Source organism: Camelus dromedarius, chromosome 21 (genome assembly GCF_036321535.1).
Source record: "Camelus dromedarius isolate mCamDro1 chromosome 21, mCamDro1.pat, whole genome shotgun sequence".
Classification (NCBI taxonomy): domain Eukaryota; kingdom Metazoa; phylum Chordata; class Mammalia; order Artiodactyla; family Camelidae; genus Camelus; species Camelus dromedarius.
Window position 1 is genome coordinate 4,583,633 of NC_087456.1, and position 20,157 is coordinate 4,603,789.

Consider the following 20,157-nt stretch of genomic DNA (forward strand, 5'->3'; position numbering starts at 1 on the left):
TCTTTTTATGAGAGCAAAAACACAGACACTTCTCGAAAGAACTGACTTTTGTCAAAAGGCTAACTTTATCAATAGTGTTTCTAAATTATTTTTAAGTAAATGTCTCTACAACAAAGGAGGATTTTCTGTTTTTCCACTCTATCTTTTATAAATTTTTTTTTACCATAGGGAAATATTTTTACAAGTAGTATTTTACTATACCTTGTCCTTTTTAGTAGACATTTTCTTTGAAGACCTGAAAAAAGAAAAAAGCAATTCATTTAAGCCAAATACTAAATATTGAAAATACAAGAAATATGTAAATCTATTATTTCTTATATAAAATCTTTGCATTGATAATTAATTTTCAATAAAAGGGATTAAACAAAAAATGGAAACAGTAACATTAAAGGACAAAGAAAGCATATCAATTATATTATTGACAAAGTATTAAATTTAAATCAAGGGAACAAGCAAAGGAAAAGGAAAAACATAACATTACTTGTATTATTTGATAGGGAAAAAATACCAGGATTTTCTTGTTATTGTCTTTTTCAATAAAAACTGGCTTTTATGGCAATAAAACCTATTTGGAAAGTATTAAGTCCTTATATGAAAGAAACCCTTTTCTAATAACCATGATATTAGCTTTTCTGAGGACTTAGCATGCAACTGCTGTGCATTATTATCAGCACTTTACATGTCTTAAAGACATTTTAATCCTCACAACAATCCTGGGAGGTAGGTAATACATTAGGTACTTTACCCAGGAAGAAAATGAGGCACAGAAAGGCTAAGTCATTTGTGAAGCCCCTATGTCTGCCCAGAATTCCAATCCAGGCAATCTGGCTTCAATACTTGCATTTCACAATATGCTAAGAAAGTAATATTTATTTTTAAGTATTTTTAACTATTGTAGTAAATGAATCTCTATTATTATTCTATGTCTAGGTATAATTATAAATAATTTTGGGGGCATATGTCCAGAAGGAACCCTACTTCAAAATGACACCTGCACCCCAATATTCATATAGCAGCACTATTTACAACAGCCAAGACATGGAAACAGCCTAAATGTCCATCAACAGATGACTGGATAAAGAAGAAGTGGTATATTTATACAATGGAATAATACTATTCAGCCATAAAACCCGACAACATAACGCCATTTGCAGCAACATGGATGCTCCTGGAGAATGTCATTCTAAATGAAGTAAGCCAGAAAGAGAAAAAAACCATGAGATCACTCATATGTGGAATCTAAAAACAAAAACAAAACATAAATACAAAACAGAAACAGACTTATAGACATAGAATACAAACTTGTGGTTGCCAAGGGGGCGGAGGGTGGGAAGGGACAGACTGGGATTTCAAAATGTAGAATAGATAAAGAAGATTATACTGTATAGCACAGTGAAATATATATAAGATCTTATGGTAGCTCACAGCAAAACAAATGTGACAATGAATATATGTATGTTCATGTATAACTGAAAAATTGTGCTCTACATTGGAATTTGACACAACATTGCAAAACGACTATGACTCAATAAAAAAAGTCAAAATAATAATAATAATTTCTGAATCTTAACACCTGTTTTTTAAAAATAAAAAGACTTTAGGCCTAGGCAATACTGGAAATCTACTTTTAATAAAGATTTGCTTTTGCTAAAGACATTAATCAGCGGGCATTCATTATCCATTCAGCTGTTTGTTCATGCATTTGACAGGTCCCTATGGAGCATGATGGCTTTTTTAATTTAGAACTTAGTAATCCAAAAGTAATCATCTGTGATAGATTGTTAATAGTTTATTACTCTATTATATGTAAACAAATTCTTTCCCTTCTTCCTAGAATCTAAACGAATATTAAGTTAATATAATCTGATATTTTACAATAGCATACAAAACCATAGCCACTCATGGTGATACTGTCAAGGACACTATAGAATCATCAAGGAATGATTAAACTCTATTCAGTATGGCCTAAGTGTTTGTATAGTCATTATGAGTATACAATTTTTAAAAATCCATGGACAATGGTGTAACTTTAAAGTCATTATCTGCGCATTCAATTGTGTAAGAATATTATGCTTCAGAACTAATGAATAAGCCCTTACAACAAAACCATACATGAATAGTTTACTACAATATCTTAAAGATAACATAGTACAATCAATACACTTTCTAATATCAGAAATGCGAACAAAGTTAAATTGAAAAACGTCTTCTATGGAATCGCATCCAACAGCATAGAAATATGCTCTACAATCTACCATCTCATCATTAAAAAAAGAAAGGGAACCCCCATGAGCCCCACGTTCCCCTTCAGTTATCACCCAGTCCTCTCCTGCCTTCCCAGGGAAATGTCCTCTGAGGGGCTGTTCACACCGACTCACTGCAGCCCGGCTTCCCTGGGGACGTATTACTGAAACTACTTCCAGTCAAAGGCACTTGTCCTCATCTTAGCCTTTCGACAGTGTTCCTCCCACACAGTTGAGAATTCTCTTGCCTTGGCCTTTGCACTATATGCTGCTGTTCTATTTCCAGAGAAGGTAATCACTGCTAATACATCTTCAGCTAGAAATAAAGAACTTGTAGATTTTACCTGCCACAACCTTGATCTCCTTCACTTAAATGGCTGTTGTCACTCATGTGTAGGAGACCACCAGCCAGTGAGGCAGTCTCCTCAAATACACGTGAAGTCACAGATGCTTTTAATGTCCGTTTTCCACTTTCATTCTTCTTTACTTCCTTCATATGCAAGCCAGGACAGCTACTTTAAAACAATCCATAAAAAAGCCAATTTTTAAAAAATAGTTCTACTGATAAGTTAAAAAAAAACAATTTTTGTAAAATTCCAACTCTTACCCATCTTCAATCATTTATTAATTCACAAAATGGTTAACAAGTGCCAACCATATGCAAGGAAACACAAATTCTTGCTTCAAAGACAGATTTACAATTATGATACAATGTGATACGCAAGAGCTGACATATGAAAATAAAGTGAGCATGAGGAAGGCTTTACAGAACAGGGAAATAAACAGGAGATCATGAGCAAAAGAGATGGGAGGAAATTATTCTACTTAAGAGATTAGAATGTGAGCACAAAGATTAGGCACAAGGCATTTAGATGTGTTCTGGGAACCTGGAAGGAAGAGTACAAAATACATGGAAGCAAGTAGAGAGATGAGCCTGGAAAGAAATTCTGAACAGTATCTAGGAAAATAATAATTACCTACTGCTGAATACTGATCTAGGCTTACCTATCAGAATCTCCTTTCTGCAGAGCAGGAAACTGCTGGTCGTCAGTTTTCCCCCTCTTCCTCTGCTGAGTTAATTCTTCATGATAACTGCCATCACACATGGTTTCTGATCCTTTAAGTTCACCACTTTTTTTCCTGTTCTCTTCTACTTCAACCTTTAGTGAAAGTTTGATACAAAGGGTAATTATTACCTTATTCATTATAAACTTTGTTTTCATTCATTTTATCATTTGACTCAGAGTTTGCCCTGATTTCAATTGATTAAAATATTTTTGTGCTTATTTTAATTTCTATCATTTCAAGTCATTGAAGTGTTTGTAAATTCTGCTTTCTGTTTGAGGAAAAGAAACAGAATTTCTAAAATTTCAAAAAGGACTTTCTGAATGTTGTGCTCTTACATCCACTCTTCCCCATGTGAATGAGAGACAGAGAAAATGAAAGACAAAGGCATAAAATTTGTCCTCTTCTGTCTTTACCACCTAGATTTTGCATTAAACAGCCAGATTTAGAAGATGTCACATCTTCGTGCTTCAGTAACAAAAAGGGAACACTCTTCTTTCTGTGCTAAAGCTATCCTTTCCCCACTACTTTTTATAATTCTTCTTTCATTTGGATCCTGGGGTATCAAAAAAGAGGTGTTTAATAAAATATATAAACCCAAGTTTACCGAAAGGAGCAGAGTGAAACTGATGAATTGCCAGTTAGTGTGGAATTCTGCAAAAGGAATAATGCTTCCCAATTTCACATTCAATAACCATGACCATTTTATAGCTAGACGGCATAGGAGTAATGAGTGATCTACTTTAGCCCCACTGTTTACTGATAATGGGAACACAACCAAGAAAGGTTAAGTGATTTGTCCAAATTCCCTAAAGCAGTATTCCCCAGCATTTTACGGTGTCAAAAGAGATGATACAATTCTGTAACACTGAATCTAATAAGCTACCAAATAAATCCATCAAATTGATTAGATAAGTTAAAAGTGTGACTCTGGCAAAGTTGGGGGCAGGGCTCATCTCCTTTTTCTATTAAAGGAGAACACCTTCAGAGTTCTATCTTTAACACTTTGCACCTCACACAAAAGAACACACACATTTTAAAAACCTATTACTAGAACTAAAAAAAATCATTCAGTTCATCTCAAAATTCAAGTTTTCTCTTTTGGAGATAAATGCTGAATTTCTTTTGCTGAGAGTTCATACTACCTATATGATACAATCATGCATGTCAAAACTTACTACATTTTATTAAATAATATAATGTAAGTGACTCAACAGAAACACCCAAAAGTGGTGATTCAAGAACATGTGGGAGCACATGTATCTGTTCTTCAGAATACCTCAAAGCGGCCATGATGGAATTCTAAGTGTCCAGTGATCAGTAAGACAGGTAAGCCCGCACTCACTAACGCACAATACACGGATCAGTTTAGTGAGAGCTTGTGCTTGTATCCCTTCTCTCAGTCACTGCTTCCTTCCCATGCTATGGAAGTGCAACTTACATTTAAGCCAACAGATTAAAACAAAAAAACAAGAAAAAAACCCTTGAGATTATATTTCCTAAGCCATTTCACTTGCGTTTATTCCAGCTCAGAAGGTCATGTGGCACACAGCTGAATTACTTTCCCACTTCATACGAAAGACTGGCACAGAGACTTAGGTTGGTTAAGGAACAAAACCCAGGAAAATACTTCCCTGAGTTCCTGTTATTTAGATGGCAGAAATAGTCTGTTTCTACACGATTACATATTTAGATGACCCAGTTTTATACATAGGCTATTTTCATAAGTGGAAAATCAGATCAAATATGGATCAGAATGGAGGAGATTATTGATAAAGAGAAAAAACAGAGTAGCAGCAAAGGAACCTCTACCTCTTTCTGAAGCTGAATTTTCTTTTTCCAAAGCCAGGAATTCTACTTGTAACATGCCTACCTCATTCTTAAACCTTTGCATACCTTGGTGTAACTCTTTTAGATATACTTTGGGTGTTCTGTTACCATTTGATGGAGAAGAACTCACATTTCCTAATTCAGGGTCCGTGTTTTTAGAGTTATCAGCACCACAGTTATCTGCAAGCGATGGCTTCTGGAGGTGGTCATTGGTTTGGTTTTCTTACAAGTAATTGAAACAGCAGACACATCATGACTTTTTATTTGAATCATGTGTTTCTTCTCACTGGAGCGGGCAAGCCACAAACCAAAAAGGCTTTCAGGATCACTTACCTGAGGTGCATGTCCAATGTCTGATTTCCAGTGAGTATTTTGGCTTTCTGGTTTTCTTTTTGTAGCAAATTCTTGGTCTTCTTTCACTGTAAATGGAACTCGGTTCCTTACTTTTCTCTATCATTACGAAAACTCTCCTCAGTTTTGTTAAAAATGTGTTCAGTGTCTGGCTTATCATTTTCATCCAACTTATTTTCATTCAAGTAAAGTTTTGAAGATGACTGGCAACCATACTTTCTTGACTCAGACTTGGAATAAGATGGAAAGTCATTTTCAAGACTAGGCTCTTTGTGTTCAGAGACTGCCTGGAATCCTACAGAGACAGAGGCTCCAGGTGCATCCTTTTCCTCAAAATCAAATATATTATCTGTCACATTGGAAGGTAGTTCCTTTAAGTCACCATGCAGTTCTGAGTTGTCATGTAGCGGCACTACCTTACGATGAAAATTAATTTTGCTTTTTTCATGGATTTTATTGATTTTCTGATTTGACTTCTTTGTGATAAACTCTGAATTATTTTTCCAGTCGAATTTGCCTTGCTTGACCCACATGTCCTCATGCTTCTCCACACAAGAATGTTTTGAAGATACAGGTACGTCCTTTCTGTCATGTTCCTTATTCATTTCTGGTTCTCTAGGCATTTTTTGCAGATGCACAAGTGAAAGATTAATGTGCTTGATTTGATCTTCAGATTTCTTTTCTTTCACAGTACGTGCTTGTGAAACACATTTATCCTTAAGTAGTCAAGAACGGGTAAAGAAAAATTAGAAAATAATTAAAATTTAACAAACTTCGTAATCTATGTTGGGCTACTCACAAACTAAGAAGTGAAACATAACTTGCCTTAGCCTTGAAATAGGAGAAAAACAGGAACTCAGAAACCTTTGTCACTGTTTGAACTAAACAATTCACACGTGTTAAATCTACCAAGAATTAGAGATTAGATTTTTAACATTACAAAGATTTCCTCACTAAAAAATATTTCACCTCTCATACCTTAAATAGTGAGCCCCTCCAGTGCATGTAAAGATTTTTTTTTAAAGGACTAATAACTGGAGAATAAGCAAACTGCAAATTATTAGGTGCCAAAATCAATTAACATCAATCAGAAAGAGGAACAAATTCCTGAATTTTAATGCAAACGATATACTATGATAGTGATCTATCTCAATATGTATTCTCTGCATCCACTGAGTTATATTATACTCTAACATTCACTAGTGAGAGTGAATAAAAGAATTTTTAATAATATTTGCTGATTTCCTACCCTGAAATGAAATAAATTAGAAAGTTTTTGTTTCTTCCCTAACAACAAAGGTCCAATCCTGGAAAGTTTGATTCTCTTACTAGGCAGTTGGGTTGACTCTATGACCCCTATTCTCTCCCTGGTTGTAGATTCTGAAATCGATTACATAGAGATCACAAGACAAGAAATCTTTCATCTTGGCATTAATGACTTGCAATTTGAAACTGCAAATTTTGGACCACTGGGAATGACTGTTCCTTACATGAAACTAACTCGGTGGCCATCACTGCTATATTATTTACAATTTCAACTGCTTATATCACATGATTTAATATTTGATACCACCTTCTTTATCATGTGAGGAAGTTATAAAAATGGAAGAAGTAAACAATATTCAGGAAGGTTTTTTGCCTCAATTCCATGGATAAAGTTTAACTATAAATTATTATAGATCCTAACAATACTTTAAGTTTTGTAATTAGATAAAATGCTATTAAAAACTAAATATTAAATAATTATTTATTGACTCTAAAAGTCGTTTGAAAGGCAATTTCTTTTGAACTGTGTTTTTAAAGCACAGAAAACAGTATTAAACAAGAAATTTAAACTTACATTTTCACATACCTGTGAGAGGTTATTTTCACTCCCATCAAGTCTTTCTTGCTCTTCCTCAGATGCCCTTTGGAAGTCTAGGTCTGCTGAAAAATGAATATGCTTAGTTAAAATTCACTACTTAGAACAGCTAGATAAAAGGCATCATCTTTATAAAAACATAAAAAGCATTTCATCAATTGACAGTTTAAATTAAGCTTAATCTTTAGCTGGATATTTACTTCTTTAAGAAATACTTCTAATTATCTAAAACTTCAACAAACTATTTGGGAAATACTAGATGTTACCAGATTAAAGGCATACAAACATCTCAAAGTTTCACTCACAAATTGATTCACCAGACATGAACAAAACAAAGAGAAGTAAAACAAAATTTAAAAATACAGTAGAAATATACAAAGTCACGATAGACTCTATTCTCTATACTCCTAACAGTACCTTTTTAACAACATACCAAGCTTCAAGAGCAATGTTATTCATGGTTTCCAAAATTACTGTTATTTTTTATGCTTTTATCTTTCCTTAATCTGAAATGTTTCCATCATTCTGACAGGTTCCTTTTCCTCTTTGAAGACTCAGCCTGCTCTGTGAAGTCCTCCTTGATTGCAGCTGTCTTTCCACAGAGACACAGGGATCTCTTTCCTTGGAGCTACCTTGGTACTTCACAGATTTTTCTAGTGTGTCTTCACCAGCTGAACTGTAAACTATTTCTTTACATGTCTATCCTCTTTGCTCCCATGCTGTAGAGGACAAACTCTTAAAAGTATCTGTGTATAAACAGTATTTATTAGAAAAACTTTGAGTTTAGAGCTTGTAGTCACTACTATAGGAGATAACTGAGAATCTCTTGTAAATACAACATTAATTATGCAGGTAAGGAAAGAAAAGATACAACTATAGGAGCAGAAAAAATATTGTATGACTTATTACTACAACTCCGATTATATCACTGATTAAGGCACTAAATTAATTGGTATATAAAGTAGAACACATTTTAGATGTGGTTAATCAACAGACTGGGTATCCTAGAAGAATTAGAATTGATATTCCATATATTATTTTTAAGTGATAAAGCACTCCTTAAAAACCAGTATCCTTTTCGACCTATCAATCCATTAAAAATAAAACAAGCTGATATACTGTGTGGACACAGTTAAGAAGGAGGTCCTGTGTAGCAAATTCCCAATGACTGCCACTACCGCTAGGAAAGCCACTTCTAAAATACAGAAAGGCAGAGAATATACTAGAAATACTTTGATATTTAGTTGCAGAGGTGCTTTTTCAGTTACACTGACTATAGCTATAACAAATATTTATAAATTCAGAGCTAGATAAAAATAAAGCTAAGAAACCATACTTTGAGAAGGGAATCTTTGGATGTCCACCTAGGTTTCCCAACTCATCACAAAGCTCTAGACATCACCCTCCTACCTGCTCTCAGGAGTGTGCTAAATACTATTCTGAATGAACTTACTTTCACCTAATTCTCTTTGCTATTTAATATGTTGCTTTGGTCAGAGGATGAATGTAAATGTCATGCCAAAAGGTCTTGTCTGGTTGTAGGTTGCATAAAAAGAGTAAACACAAAGGAGATCCTGCCACAAAATGATTTCTGCAAAGTCAGAGTATGGTGAAGCCACACACAGGTAGACTATGGCTAGCTCTCTATGCTGCTTTATTACCTTCTTTGCTGCTTCTGTTCTCTGGCAGCTGTGATTCACACAGGCCATGGAGCGCTGCATTTTCTGACGGAGACACGGCTCCAATATTTATCCGGTCTTTATCTACCAGGGCTGTCTGCCTCAGTTCTGTGGGTGCTGACTGGTTTGTGCCCACTGATTGTGATACCAACGGACATTTGTCAACTTTCAAATGCTCGGCTCTTCGGCCAGCCTTATTATTGAGGCTCAAACTAGTAGAACCCCAGTCTGAAGAACCTGAAAACAAAGTTTCCACTTATTAGGATGTGAATAACAACACAAACTTGACTTTTATGAATTCTCTTCCCAGAGCAGCAGCCCCACGTCCTCCTCTCCCCACAAACACACTGCTCCTTCCCAGCTGGTTGTACTGTACTTTACATGTCATTGCTGTTCACATAGGGAACCACTGTCTCTCTTTTTTCTACCTTTAATTTTCTAGTATTACTAATTTGGATTCACTCATCACTCTCTATAAAAGTCTATATTCTGTAAGAGCTTTATGAATAATTATGATTCTTCAACATATGAATTTTTTCATTAACAAAATGTATGTCTAACCAGCCATTTACTGGATGTTTAAATATGCATGACAGTATTGAGTCCTAGAGATGTGGGCTTTAAGAAAACTTTTACTGAATGGTACTACTTAAATTACAATGAGAGTCTTTCCTCAATGTACCAATATCTTCAGAATTCTTACCTTAAGCCTTGGATAAACATCATAAATTTATATAAGAAAGGATAGCCTTGAGTGACTATTTTTTCCATATAAAAATAGGGTAAATCTAGGTACAAACTAGATCCAAAGAGTACAGAGTGCCATGAGACAGGAAATATATAACAAAATGTTTTCCTTTTTTAAAAAGAATTAAGTTGTCAGATTCAAATTTTTAAGACAAGTTAAAGAAAAAAAGGCAAGAAATGTAGAAGTGAAATTTAAAGCCCACTTCATCACAAGGGCCCCTTTATTATTTCACACCCATGAACCCTGTTTAAAACAGCAGTTCTCAAGTGTCATCTGAGAAGCCCTGAAGTCCCATGTTCCCTCCATCTAGGGAGTCCAGGAGGTCAAAACAATTTTCACAATAATACTGAATGCTATTTTCATTCTCATTCTCTGTTAAGTGTGCAGTGGAGGTTTCCAGATACATGACATGTGATAACATCATAGTTCTAACGGCTAATGGAATGTTTGTGTGTGCTTGTTTTTTAAATCTTTCAGTTTTATTTTCTAATATACTAAACATCAATAGATACAACCCACTTAAAAGTTCTTCAGAATTCTCAATAATCTTTAATAGTATAAAAAATATCCTAAACCCAGAAACTTTTAGGATTATTGTTTTAAAAGATCATATCTACCAAATTTTAAGGTAGGACTAATTACTTCCATCATTTTTGATAATCAAAGACACTACACACACACACACACACACACACACACAGAGCTAATCAAAACATCCAGTTGGCTTAAGATCTTTGGGCTAGGGAAATAGCTCAGTGGTAGAGCACATGCTTAGCATGCACAAGGTTCTGGGTTCAATCCCTAGGACCTTCATTAATAAATAAATACAGAAATAAATAAATATCATCAATGTGATAGCACTAGATGAAATAATTAAAGTGAAATATGACTGACATGTTAGCAAGTGAAGCTTTACTCTACGTAAAGGTCAGAATTCAATTAAGCATTTTAAAACTCTGGAAAAATTTTAGAACCTAATAATCAATCTCTCAGAATCCCTGAGAAGTATAGGGACTCCAAGCTGAGCACTGTAGTGTCTCCCAACCTCAATAGAAACATCCAAGTCAAAGCTGACATTTTAAAAATCTATTTCTTATGTTTATATATATTTTTCAAACATGGATACCAATAATAACATCTGCCTTATTTATGTCATCTTTCAATTAAATTTGAAATAAAAGGAATTAGGAATAAGAAGACTGTACTTCTTTTCAGAGTTAAATTTGTATTGCAAAATTTACCTGATTTGAATGTTTGTAAATTCTTCATTTCTCCTGTTTTATTAGGAACAGAATCTTTCACTCCAACTGCAGGCTGAATGATTTTGAAACAAACCGATTAATAATGTACATTTGATACAATCTGTAGTAATAATTCAAGGGGGGAGGGTCTAGCTCAGTGGTAGAGTGCCTGCTTAGCAGTGCATGAGGTCCTAAGCTAAATTCCCAGTACCCTCATTAAAAAAAAAAAAAAAGTATAAAAGTTTTTACCTTCAAGTGAGGGTATTTTTCAGTAGAATCTAAAAGCCAAAAGGGACACATAATCAATTATATGTAAATATGAAAGCCAACTATCCATTCACGCAGAGTTAGTACTGAGTGCAATCCTCATGCTTGCTTTGGAAATGAACACGTTAGGTTTTGGTGTTTTGTTTTACAGGGGCAGTTAGGACAGCAACAAAACAAATATGAATCCATTATAGATACTCAATAAAGAACAGGAATATAGGCTTAACAAAACATGCAGTTAAGATCTCAAAATTACGATGTTTCAAGTGACTTATTTATAAAATAGAAACGTGCACATGTACCAGTGTGAACATGCTGCCTGAGGAGGAGAAACGCGATCTCTACTCAGAGGAACAAGTCACGGCTCCAAGAAGACAAATGTGAAAGCTGACAGTAAAATGCAGCAGCACATCTTTCACGCGACTGACACCATTAGACTACAAGTATTTATCATGCTCTTCAATTTGTCCTGTGATTTAGGAAGTCCACAGTTGTGATGGCAGTCCATTTGAATGTGCAATTCACTTCTCATCAGAGAAAGTGTTATGAATTGATCAGCTTGGATACACACTTGTAGAATAATAGTTCATAAAAATATTTTTTCCCATACCCACATGGGCTATTGGTATGCCTACATTTCTTGGATCCTCTAGCCATCAAAGTTTCTTGATCCACTCATGCAAGAAAGAATGTATACTGAGTTTTCAATACTGAAATCTGGTGATCAAAAAAAAATTTAATTGCCACAGAATTAGATATTAAAAGTCTTTTATGTTTCAAAACCTGTGCTGTATTCACTGAAAATAACAACTTCAGCATTTATGGAATGAACCGTATTAATTTGTTTCCAAAATTAGTTTGGTTTGGTGAATCAGGCTAATGTTTAAAAGGACTTTTGTGAAACAACTATCTTATAAAAAAATTAGGTATCCTTAAAAAAAAAAAAAAGCACAGCCAATGCTTCATATTCAAATATTCAAATTAATCTAACTTGAATAACAAATACCAATACAACATACATCTTTGAAGCCTGATAGGAGGAGTGGCTGTAGTTTACCCCAATTCTAGGTCCCCTCCTGATTCCAGTATTCTCTGGAAAGGCAATGATCTAACCTTGCTTCAGTGCAAATACACTGACATCATCGAAAAGGAGTTCTCTCATTTCCTCCTCAATTCCAAAATCACCTACCTGTGGCCTTTTTTCCCTCCTTCCTTCCTTTCACTTTCCTCTTCAAAGGTACCTCTACATCTGTGGTCTTAATTCTTCCCCTTCTCTAGTCTTTTGATGGACAATCCCCACCACTTCTTTTTTCTCTCTGCTTAGCAGCAGTATCTTACATCTCTAATTTCTACTTCAACTCTTTGCCTCCCTCTGGCTATGAACGTGCTCAGAAAGAAAAACAAAATCATGCTTTTCCTTGTTCCTGTTGTGTCTTTAACTCCCCAGTGGCTCTTCTTCCAGATTCCCCTAAACACAAGTCTACCCTCTGAGCGTGACCTGAAGACCAGCAACAAGGGCATCACCTGAGAGCTTGTTAGAAATGCAGACCCACTGCTCAGAATGTGAACTTTTCACTGGGTCCCCAGGTGACTGATTAAAATTTGAGAAACTCTGGTCTATACCGAGTCTGCTTCTGCACCACTCGGACTTAACTGATCCTTCTGAAATCCAGCCGCATGCGTCTCACTGTAACACTTCCCCAAAAGCTGCATCAGGAGTTGCAGACTTTTTAGTGGACTCTTTACCAGGCTCCAGCTCCCCTGACCTCCCCGGAACGCACCCTGCTCTCTTTCTCCTTCCCACTCTCTTCTGTTGGCCTATGAGACACCATCCTATAAGGCAGCAACACGCTGCATGACATGAAGACCCAGACATTGACAGCTGACCACACATGCCTGTGCTCACCCATGGCAGGCACACCCAGCTCTGCGTGATCAGGTACCGCAGTCCTCACTGCCTTCCTAACGGTCAGGGGGACGGGGGAGTGGAACATTGCTGTGCTTCCCGGACAAGCTTTGGTGCTGGAAGAAGCTCACTTCATACCCATCTCATTTCAAACACTCTTCTCTTCCTTCTTCTAAAGAACTATTCTACATTACCACCTCCTGCCTCCTTTTCCTTCATTTACTCCCCTCCTCTCTGCCTCTCTCATTCTTCACTCTCTCCTTCCCTCCTCCTGATTTCCTGACTGTCCTCAGGTCACAGAGCATCTTGAAAGAAAGCTAACAACTGAACTCCTTAAACAGCATTCTAGTATAATCTGTTGCTGACACCTGGTAAGATACACAATTTACTTCCTTTTCTCCTCTTTTTTCTCGCTATACATTCAACAGGTGATTTTCTTTGGCTGAGAGAATAGATCCAAATCCATGTTTTAAATCAACATTCTGTCAAATGACTTTTTCATAAAATAACAGTGCTTACTTTCTATTTGTCCATTTAATGAATTTTTTTCTCCTAGACCTGCAGCTCCAGATAAATGATTAACATAGTTTGGCAGTTGAATCTTGGAGGTACTCTGTTAAAATTAATATTAATAATGAGTTGCATAAAGATTTCCTGATCCCTTTCTAAGAAAATACCTGTGTTTCCTACCTTATTATTATTTTTTTAAATTTCCTACTTTAAAAGCAATTAGACTTAAAAACAAAATAAGCATATCCTGGAAACCCCAACATTTAAATAGGAAATTTCATATATACTCTCCAGATCAAGTCTATCTTTCATCTTCAGTTGGCTTTTGACTCTGTAAACTGAGCATGGAAAGCCAGAGCAAATATTTTCACAGACAAAATACTGACTTACATGCAGATTTCAACAAAGAATTAACTTCAAAACACCTAATTCCATTCTGCATTCCTCGACCAAAGAAGAGGACATTTTAAAAAAAAATGCATATTTTTATATGTGTAACTGAATGCTTTGCAGTACACTTGAAACTAACATTATAAACTGACTACACTTCAATAAAAAATAAAATTAAAAATACACATATTTAAATATATTCTTTAATAAGTGTATGTGCTGTAAATTTAAAATGTTTCTTAGTACAGATATTGTTTTTAGTATTAAAATAACATACTTGGCATGAAAAGAACCGTTGGAGTCTGTCATGTTGAGTATTAACAGAACACTGTGGAAACTGCTACATTTCAGTAAACAAAGGCTTAGCGGAATCTATTATTTGGTAAAACTTTTATTGATAGAAAAAATAATTGAATAAAGTACCAAAGTAGAAAAAAAAACATGTTTAAATTAACAGTACAGAAATTTTAAATGTAGCTATACAGCTCTTCAAAAAAGTACCATAAGTACATTACTAAGGGAAGAATAAGAACACTGTTTAGTGACCACCCGCATGTGCCAGGCCCTTATGATGCACATTCTCTTCTCTACACGCAACAATAGTAAAAGTGATTCTAAGGACGGTTACCCACTTGCTGCTTCCTGGCCACTCCAAGATGCTGGAGCACCGTGATGAGCAGATGGGACCCGCTGTTCTCTCTGTCCAGAACATCCCTCCCTGGGACCATCATGTGACTGGCTCCTTCCTGTCCATCACCTGGCAGCTTTGGTCACACTCAGCTCTTTTCTGACTACCTAAATTCCACCCTTACTCCACCCCTGGCCTAACTACAAACTCCCCTACTGTTGTCTAACCTAACGCTCCCCACATTCCTTATATGAAGGACTTACTGTCCCTGATTAAGGGTTCCTGTTTACTTGTCCTTCTGTTCCTGCCACTACAGCCTAACCCCTCAACTGCTACATTCAGTGTCTAACTGCCTGGTGCTAGTCGGTGTTCAGGAACAGGAATTTATTTAAGGTCAAAACATCTAAAGTCCCCAGAAGGCGTCAAGTGCCAAAGCACTATATACCTATCGCAGATGTCCGGTAACAGCCTACCGACCCTCAACATACCCCAAATGAGAAATCCCCGTGCCTGCTCTTTCCCATTTTATTGTCCTTCAGATTTTAAAAGTGTCCTCAACATTTCAGTAGGCCACTAGTGGCCACTGTGATCATTCTGTCTTACATTTCTATAGCACCCTTTACAGTTGACAATGTGTTTTCACATCTGTTCCAATAGCTTTGTTCATGACACATAACCTGAGAGGTAGGTATCAGTACCACGTTTTTGAACAAGGTCACTGACATTAAAACAAGTCAGACAAGTTTTTCCAAGATCCCACAGTGGGTCAGAACCAGGATGCTACCACATCTGCTGACTTCAATCAAGTACAGTGCTGTGCCACTAGGCAGGAGCTGCCGAGATCCAAGAGTTCAGGCTCTTCTTACCTCTTTCCATGGCTATCACCTTGGAATAGGTCATCACTACCCTGTACTTAGCTTCCTTCAAGTTTGGTCACCATAAAGGTACTCAGTGCACGCTATTTTCCCTTCCCAAAATGGGCTGTCCTCAGTAAAACATCACTAAGCCAAACTGCTGGTATTTTAACCCCACATATTTATTACTATTCCCCATGCTTTTGCTTCTCCTGAAATGTTTGTTGCAGATCTACTTGACAATCCAAATATAATAATACTTTAAGTCGCAGGCACTGTCTTTTCAAGGTCAAAGTGGTTAAACAAATGGAAACACCGGTTTTTTTTGTGGTTTTTTTTTTAGTACAACCTGTTTCTCTCTGAATCTAAGTTTTACACATTCATTTATAACAAAGAAACAAACATCTGGTCACAGGCTGACCAAGAATTATTTAGTTTTTAGAAAAGGTAACTTCAGAACCCAAACCGATTCCCTGCGACTTCTAAGCCTTGGCTTTTGCACTACATACACCAGTTTCATTAGGTGAGTCTGGAAAATTAACAGAAGTGCACTCTGCAGGGGTTTGACATATAGCACGGAATGATTTTACTAAGTGTGGGTTAAAAGGAGGAAAAAATTTTGCTGAGCAAATGCAAAAGTGAGAAGGTGAAGTCAAAACATCCCTCCATTTATGTTTTAACATCATGCAATGCTTATATTTGAAAATAATAATAATAATAGAAGACAGCACCTCAGAATCCCAGGGTGATTTGACCTCTTCCTTTTCTTCTAATCCTAATGCTGATGCTGCATCTACAAAATGCAGTCACAGATACATTAATGAGAACACAATCCACTGGGAAGTTTAAATGTATATAAAAGTCTATCTTGATTCATGAATATGTCAATAAATTAAAGTGGCAGAAAAGAATTTCAGAGGGTTGAAGCATTTTCTGGAAGAAAAATTGGTCGTACTTGGGATATTTATGAAGAAAGATGGCAAAAGAAAAACACTTAAGAAGAAATGGATATCATATTTGGATCTACACACTTCAGATTTTTTACACTAGCTTTTTTTTTAATGGAAGTACCGGGAATTGAACCCAGGACCTTGTGCATGCTAAGCATGCGATATCCCACTGAGCTATACCCTCCCCCCTCCAACCATACTAGATTTTAAGCAGAGAAGAAAATCCATAGATGGTCACTGACTTCCTACCTTTGTCACTTTTGTGTGCTCCATCCACAGAAATCAATTTGCTATGATCTGCTTGCTCCTTTAGAACACTGTTAATAGTCCGAGTGCCGTTCTCTTTTCCCCCAGTTTTTGGCTTTGTTGCTTCTTCCTATAAAAACAAAACAAAATGTAACAAAAACCCGACTTCAGAAAACATCATATTCCTACACTTGGTCATTCAGTCAGGAAGACAACATATATTTACTGTATCCATCAGATCATAGGCATTATCCTGGGAGAAGCTGGCAATATATATAAAAGACAGATTCTGCTCTATATTCTAGGGGAGGTAGAGACACATGAAAATGAATCAACACAGACAAGTATCATTCAGCAGCTCTACACCTGCAGTGAACAGACACAGTAAGGGCACAAAGGAGAGAAGAGACTTGCTGCGTGTCAATAGCTCAGGGAACGCTGGGAAGACCAGACTGCGTCTTAAACGACAGACCCAGTGCAAAGAGCAGACGTGAAGGGGATTCTAAAAAGGGCAGCCTGAGCCGAAGGTCGAGGTGTGAAACAGCATGAGAAGTCACATGGAAAACTAGAACTCAGTTACTGGGGATGGAATGGAGAGACAAAATTTGTTAGATTAAATATAAGACAGCACTTCATTAATTTAAACGTGAGGATTTCTAAAAAAAGAATTAATTTCAAGTTAAAACTAACTTCCATAGGGAACTATATCCAATATCTCACAAAAAACTATAATGGAAAAGAAAGGAAAATAATTAGATATATACATACATATGTATAAGCAAATCACTTTACTGCACACCTGTAACTCATACATTACTGTACATCAACTACATTTGAATTAAAAAACAAACTTCTATAGCCAAAAAGAAAAAAGGTGAGGATCAAATTTTCTTTCTGTTGTTCATAAAATCAGCTATATGTCCTTCAGAAGAGTCTGAGCACTTTTTTCCATGAGCTCACTTTTCCTTCTCTTAATTTGAATTTGAGATAATTTCTATCGTAATTTGTACATAAAGCTCCTGCTCTCACTTAACCCCACTATTTCTGCTGTTTGTATAATAATCTCTCTCATTTTGACACTCATTTATCTTTATATTCATCTTGTCCTTATTAGATGAATCCTTCCCCTTTGTACCCCTGCCCATCTTCATATTCATCCAGCTATTCTTTCCAGTTGCTCTCTTACTCTTTCTTTTCTTAATGGCATATTTGAGAACTGTTTATTGACACCAACCTTTACAAATATCTCAGTCCTGCACGTGTACCTCTCTTGTTATCACACTGTTTTCTATTGTGATCTTGAGGACTTCCATTTCTGTGTAGGATCCTATTCATCTCCATGAGAACCGGGACGGTAAGTGAAAAAGCACAGGAAGGAAAAGTTAAAAACAAAACTTACGTCTGTAACACCAAGGACTGCTGAAGACATGAGTGGTTCCGGTGCTGGGAAGGCAGGATGTGAAAAGCCTGAAACTTCGGTTGATGGTTGGGGAAAGGTTGTAAACACAACTTCATTTTCATTATTAGAATTATTGTCCTCAAAGAAGGTGCTAGTTTCTTGTTTCAAAACACCATCTTTTGCCTCTGCTGTAGTGAAAACAAGGTATGGTAGATGAAATTATCTGTAATTTCTCATCAGTGAAAACAGAAAGACAGTCTTCAAATAACTTACTGTTTATCATGGGTTCTTGCCAGGCCTGAATTAGCTTTGCGAATTTTGAATGCTGGACTTTCTAGAGAAGAAAATAAAAGCTTTAAGAACAACAAATACAAAACTGAATAAAATAATTGTAACATTCCCCATTCCTAGATGATCTAACACAAAGAGCGCTGGCTTTGGAGTCATTCAGATGTGGATTCAAGTCCTGGGTCTGTCATTTACCAACCTACATCTTCTCATGGGGTGAGGATTACGAGAGATGACCTCAGGGGCCCCAAAATGTTACTTTCTTTACCCCTCATTGATTATTATACAAACACTATGGTATCCATTAGATGACTTTCTTGACCAAAATGATCCAGAACAAAAACTTATCCCTGACAGTTTAGAGTCCTATTGAAAAATCTAACATTAAGAAATTTAAAGTAATTGTTATATTTTGAAATGTGCTTGCATGATTTATATATGTGTGAATGATCTCTTATGGGGGAAATATGAGAATTTACTTTTTAGCAGTATCTTATTTGGATGAGTTAGAACAGCAAACAGTATAAGCTACTTCTATTCCATTTGCCAAAAAGCTAAAGACAAATGATTGTTCAAATTCAGCTACTTCTAAGAAAGAGGAATAAAAAAAAAAAAAGTAATTCTGAGGGGCAATGACTTCTGAGTGAAAGCCACACACACAGTAAACAAAGCTGTCACTAAATATGTTCACAGAGGCAGAGTGAGGTGGACTGAAAGAACAGACACAGAAGAAGTGTTTTCTGCAAAGAAATATTAGGTTTGGGGCAAATCATTAAAAAAAAAAAGTGGGGAGGAGGAAGAAAAGAAAAAATGAGACATGACTATTCAAGTACAAACTCAAGGCAAGAAAAAAAGGAAAATGTAAGTGTAACAAGGCATGTGGAGAAATACATATATTTCAGCATTTATATATAATGGATCAGTGATGTATCAGTATTATTAGGGGTATACTATGAGTGAAAGCCTCTGTTTTACCTTTTTATTATATATATAAAAATATACAAATTATATATGCAAGTATATATATTATTCTTCAGCAAGTTTTATAAAAATATCAAAATACATGATATATAAAACATATATATAAAACAAAGGCCTTTGTTCATAGTATATCCCCAATAATACTGACCTGTATTACTCTACAACCGTTTGTTTGTAAATACCACTATAAGTAAGAGTTAAATTTTGTCACTCTAAGTCACTCAATTGAACACGGTCGTCTCTCACTACCTGAATGCTGCAAATTATTACTAGAGAGAGAGAAAAATAGATTTTAGAACGTTCCTAACACATCAGCTTTCCACCTAGAGAAAGAACTGGTAATCAGGATTCTAAGGATAATATATAGCTTGAAAAGATATATTTAATGGAACATGAGAGGGGGCTAAAAGAAGGTTAAAAAGTTTTCATCTCAAATTCTAAGCTCACAGTTGGTGGACACTGAAAAACAGACTGTAACCTTTTCCTATTTCTCATATACTTCTTATCTATTTCCTATGACATATTTCCTTTCATAACTGAACTTTTACAACCTAAACAAAGGGAATAGAAATTTAAGTCATATTTTTAGAATTTGAATAGATTTCACTATGACATAGTACGCATATTATATTACCTGTACCATCAAATAGATTTCATTATGATAGAGTGTGCATGTTATACTACCTGCAGCATGATGCAGAATTCCATGTCTCTTCATGC

General features: G+C 35.8%; 1 protein-coding gene across 15 annotated transcripts in view; it reads right to left on the reverse strand.

The window, feature by feature from the left end:
* Positions 1 to 20,157, reverse strand: part of LOC116147079 (putative ankyrin repeat domain-containing protein 19) — a 69,002-nt gene that overhangs the window by 23,928 nt on the left and 24,917 nt on the right. For 2 of the 15 annotated variants that reach the window (XM_064477032.1, XM_064477023.1), the window contains exons 1-12: positions 18,442 to 18,504; positions 18,169 to 18,356; positions 16,773 to 16,899; positions 16,305 to 16,366; positions 11,268 to 11,296; positions 11,019 to 11,091; positions 9,012 to 9,266; positions 7,342 to 7,415; positions 5,472 to 6,205; positions 3,249 to 3,403; positions 2,588 to 2,758; positions 202 to 235 (exon numbers count right to left, since the gene is read on the reverse strand). In XM_064477032.1, the coding sequence (XP_064333102.1) occupies positions 202 to 235; positions 2,588 to 2,758; positions 3,249 to 3,349 (306 nt within the window). In that variant the 5' untranslated portion in view covers positions 3,350 to 3,403; positions 5,472 to 6,205; positions 7,342 to 7,415; ... (5 more) ...; positions 18,169 to 18,356; positions 18,442 to 18,504. Of the gene's footprint in view, positions 1 to 201; positions 236 to 2,587; positions 2,759 to 3,248; positions 3,404 to 5,471; positions 6,206 to 7,329; positions 7,416 to 9,011; positions 9,267 to 11,018; positions 11,092 to 11,267; positions 11,297 to 11,920; positions 12,003 to 13,710; positions 13,772 to 16,304; positions 16,367 to 16,772; positions 16,900 to 18,168; positions 18,357 to 18,441; positions 18,505 to 20,157 lie in introns of those variants that run through there. The other 13 variants (XM_064477035.1, XM_064477036.1, XM_064477024.1 and 10 more) reach the window with 12 other exon arrangements.